The following is a 5,015-nucleotide window of genomic DNA, read 5'->3' on the forward strand; positions in this document are numbered from 1 at the left end:
GGCCAGTCCTTTTTACAGTGCCTTACTCTAACTGTTTTGAGTCTTACATCTTTTCTGCATTCTTAGAATTGCTCTTCTTAGAGGGGAGTGGTAGCTTTTGCTCCGTAACTCTTATGAAAGCATGAATATTCTTTAAAAGCATACAAAAGCAAAAACAACATAAAGCAGCGTCTTGTTTGGGAAGCCATCAATGCTTGAAGTTATTTACAAGATAGAAGAATGATGGAAATTGAGCCAAACCTATCGTCTTTTGAATTTCCAGGTAAGGAAATATGGCTATTCCCTTTATTTTAAGCAATTAATAATTTGTATGAGGTTGCTTTTATTATTTTTTTTTAATCACTGAATGGCCATGCTCTTAGACTTTGCTGGCACAAGCTAGATGCCCCATCCTTGGAAGTCATACACCCATGATAGCTCAGTTGGCAATGTATACCTTGGGATTTAAACGTGCAAGTTATTTTTACTCCTTTGCCTTTGCATTTCTGGAGCAGCCTCCAAACTGAAGGAGAGTAATATGGTTTGCAATCTTTGTGCTGTGGCATGCACTGATGCCGGGGTTCTTGTGAAACAGTCTGAATCTCTTGCTGCGCTGCTGTACATTCGATACCTTTTACCAAGTCAAAACAGGCACAGGTCTTCCAGACAGCCGAAATGGCACTGGGCTCTGGGTGATAGGTTCCACTGTGATTAGTGATTACTGTCTAGGCTCCTTCCAGCACAGATTGGTTATACCACTAGGTTAAACAAGCTGCCTATAGTTTCTCTTCTCTCTAAAGTGTGTGGGTCCTACTCTGCTGTGGCTACCCAGGACTGCCTCTGTTTTTGCAGACATGCCCATTAGTAGAGCTCTTCCTCTTGCGAGCCTTGGTTTCCACTGAGTTGTTGCAGTTCCCTGGCTTGCAACACAACCTACAGATCTGCAGGGATTCAGTCTGCCTTTTTGTTCTTTTTTTTACATTTGAGTTTTAGATTGAAAGATGCTGGTCGGTTTCCGGTGATAATCCCCACCCCTCATTTTCCTTTCTAGGAGACAAAAAGTTACAGAAGGAAAAGTCAGAAAAGAATACAGATAATCAAGAGGACACAAGGGTTCCACTCCACTTCACCATGTTAAAGCAAGGGAAGAGCCCCTACAAGCGCAGCTATGACGAGGGGGAATCCCACCCCCAAACAAAGAAAAAAAAGATTGACCTCATCTTCAAAGACGTCCTGGAGGCTTCTTTGGAGTCTGCCAAATTTGAAGAGAAACAGTTAGCAACTAGTACACCACTTTCCACAAGAGCAACGTCTAAATACCAGGCTGAAGAGATCTTCGAGAGGTGCAGCGGTGCCATGCAGCATGGCTCCCTAAACCTCAGCAGAAACCGAAGCGAAGAGGAGTGGAAGGCCCCTCATGGTTCCTCTTTGAGCTCTGCCAAAGAAGTGGGGGTCCTTGAAGACGAGGAAGAAGAACCTCTGTCTCTGAAAGCAGACAGCCCTACCGAGCTGTCACTGGCTTCTGCAGAAGGCAACTCCCACGAAATTCCTACCACCTCTTTCTGCCCCAATTGCATCCGGTTGAAGAAGAAAATCCGAGAGCTACAGGCTGAGTTAGACATGCTGAGATCTGGGAAGTTACCTGAGCCATCTGTGCTACCACCCCAGGTACCTGAGCTCCAAGAGTTCTCAGACCCCACAGGTAAGCCTTGCCGAGTATCAGCCTTCTCCAAACCCTGCCTAAGGAAAGTATTGAGATGCCTGTGTGCGGTGTACCCATCTAAAGCATTTTGCTCTGAGTATTCAGGTGAACAAGTGTTTCCATGGAAGGTTCATTGTCAGGTTTTGTGAACGAATGGGCAGCTGACGTTGTGGGCACTGTGGAAGACTGAAAAGTATGGGAAAGACTCTGTATGACAACTTGCTCTATTTGTTGCTGCTGTAATCAATCATGCACTGCCAATAAAAAAGACATTCCATTGCAGACAGTTTGTTTGCTGTATTTTTGATGCATTCTTTTTCAGCAGAATCCCATCCACAGTGTCTTACATGCTACCAGGAAACAGTGCTTGAAAGTCTGAATTGACTCAGTGGTTAACACTGGAATGTGTGCTCTTTGTGTATGAAATTATGTCCCACTGTGTTCCTCATTGGAACTGTTTTCTCCACTGCCTTAACATGAACATGTGTCCTTTTCTGAAGATGTTTCATTTCTTCCAGGAACATGCTATTGAGCAGCAGGAGCCTTCACCAAAGGAACGTTTGGGTCACACCATGCATTGTGCAAATAGTCAGGATGTAATATCATTTCTTTCTGTCTGTTGTGGCATGTTGGAGACTAAGTTTATAAGGGGAAGCATCGATTTATGTTTCCTTCAAAGCTGTTATTCAAATTTTAGCCATTGTGGTTGTGGGCAGGGTGTGGCCAGCTCATCAGCCAGCATTCGACCATCACTTGTAGGATGCTTCTCTAACTCATAGTCTTGGTAAATGCTTTATTATACCTTTTTGGTTTTTTTTTCCTTCTCCTCTTTTTTTTTTCCAGCTTCAGAAAGTATCATCTCTGTTCCCACCATCATGGAGGATGATGACCAGGAGGTGGATTCTGCTGATGAATCTGTTTCCAATGAAATGATTGCTGCTACAGACGAGCCTTCTAAGATGTCTTCTGCAACGGGACGGAGGATACGGCGGTTTAAGCAAGAATGGCTTAAGAAGTTTTGGTTTCTGCGGTACTCCCCGACATTGAATGAAATGTGGTGCCATGTCTGTAGGCAATACACAGTGCAATCCTCTCGGACTTCAGCTTTCATCATTGGCTCAAAGCAGTTCAAGATACACACAATAAAACTTCATAGCCAGAGCAACCTCCACAAGAAGTGCCTGCAGCTTTACAAGCTCAGAATGCACCCAGAGAAGACAGAAGAGATGTGCCGAAATATGACTTTGCTCTTCAATACAGCCTATCACTTGGCACTGGAAGGCAGGCCCTACTATGACTTTCGGCCTCTAGCAGAACTATTGAGAAAGTGTGAACTCAAGGTGGTGGATCAATACATGAATGAAGGAGATTGCCAAATCTTAATCCACCACATTGCCCGGGCTCTTCGGGAGGACCTTGTTGAACGCATCCGACAGTCTCCCTTCCTCAGCATCATTCTGGATGGGCAGAGTGATGATGTGCTTGCTGACACAGTTGCAGTGTATGTACAGTACACAAGCAGTGATGGGCCTCCAGCAACTGAATTCCTGTCTCTTCAGGAATTGGGCTTTTCTACAACAGACAGTTACCTCCAAGCATTAGACAGGGCCTTTTCCAGCCTGGGAATTCGACTGCAGGATGAGAAGCCAACTATTGGCTTGGGAGTTGATGGTGCTAACATTACCGCCAGCCTGAGAGCAAACTTGTTCATGACAATCAGAAAGACTTTGCCATGGCTTCTCTGCTTGCCCTTTATGGTACACAGACCCCATTTGGAGATTTTGGATGCAATCAGTGGGAAAGAACTGCCGTGCCTGGAGGAGCTGGAAAACAATCTGAAGCAGCTTCTCAGTTTCTATCGTTACTCTCCCCGACTCATGTGCGAGTTGAGGGTCACTGCTTCCACCCTGTGTGAGGAGACTGAGTTCTTGGGTGACATTCGAGCAGTGAAGTGGATCATTGGGGAGCAGAATGTGCTCAATGCTCTCATCAAGGATTATCTTGAGGTGGTGGCCCATCTCAAGGATGTCAGTGGCCAAACCCAAAGGGCAGATGCTTCTGCGATTGCCTTGGCCCTCCTGCAGTTCCTGATGGACTACCAGTCAATTAAACTTATCTACTTCCTGCTGGATGTGATTGCTGTACTTTCACGCCTTGCCTACGTCTTCCAAGGGGAGTACCTTCTTGTGTCGCAAGTGGATGATAAAATAGAGGAAGCTATTCAGGAGATAAGTCGGCTAGCAGACTCACCAGGAGAGTACCTGCAGGAATTTGAGGAAAACTTCCGTGAAAGCTTTAATGGCATTGCTGTGAAAAACCTACGGGTGGCTGAAGCCAAATTCCAGTCAATCAGAGAAAAGATCTGCCAGAAGACCCAGGTGATCCTAGCCCAAAGGTTCGATTCCCGTAGCCGGACTTTTGTGAAAGCCTGTCAGGTATTTGACCTTGCAGCTTGGCCCAGAAGCACTGATGAGCTCATGAGCTATGGGAAGGAGGATATGGTACAAATATTTGAACACCTGGAGACGGTCCCATCATTTTCCAGAGAGGTTTGCAGAGAGGGAATGGACACCCAAGGGAGTTTGCTGATGGAGTGGCGAGAACTCAAGGTGGATTATTATACCAAAAATGGTTTTAAAGACTTACTCAGTCACATTTGTAAATACAAACAGAGATTCCCTCTCTTAAATAAAATAGTTCAGATCCTCAAAGTCCTTCCCACCTCATCGGCCTGCTGTGAGAAGGGGCGCAATGCCCTGCAGAGAGTGCGCAAAAATAACCGCTCTCGGCTCACACTGGAGCAACTCAGTGACCTGCTGACAATTGCTGTCAACGGGCCGCCCATTGCCAACTTTGATTGCAAGCGGGCACTAGATAGCTGGTTCGAGGAAAAGTCGGGCAATAGCTACGCACTGTCAGCCGAAATGCTGAGCAGGATGTCATCTCTTGATCAGAAGCCGATGTTACAGAGTGTGGACCATGGCTCTGAGTTTTACCCCGATATTTAGGAAGGAATGCCTCAGATCAGAAAGCTGTTGAATAATTTTTTTAAATCTATACTCTAAACTTTGATATATTATATAAAGTATATATATATATTATATATATTAAGAAAAAACCCACACTGAAAATTTTAAAATTAAGACGATGTGCGTCTGATAGAAGCTAGGCAGAATTTTAAAGATTGAGACAATGTTTAGAAATTTACTGGTGTCTCCAACCATGGCAGCTGCAGTGTAGGTGGCAACATTTCATTCTTTAGAAGCATGTGCTGGGGCCATACTCTACATGTTCAAATCTAACAACCTATAAGCTAGATGACGGGTCTTTGTTA

General features: G+C 44.9%; 1 protein-coding gene across 1 annotated transcript in view; it reads left to right on the plus strand.

The window, feature by feature from the left end:
- PRDM11 (PR/SET domain 11) overlaps positions 1-4,689 on the plus strand; it is a gene marked incomplete at both ends in the record, with an annotated part of 17,021 nt that extends 12,332 nt beyond the window's left edge. The window contains 2 exons of the mRNA XM_079537429.1: positions 1,031-1,681; positions 2,525-4,689. Coding sequence (XP_079393555.1) covers positions 1,031-1,681; positions 2,525-4,689 — 2,816 coding nt within the window. The remainder of the gene's footprint in view (positions 1-1,030; positions 1,682-2,524) is intronic.
- Positions 4,690-5,015: the final 326 nt, after the last annotated feature.

Source organism: Tetrao urogallus, assembly GCF_951394365.1.
Source record: "Tetrao urogallus genome assembly, chromosome: 6".
NCBI lineage: Eukaryota > Metazoa > Chordata > Aves > Galliformes > Phasianidae > Tetrao > Tetrao urogallus.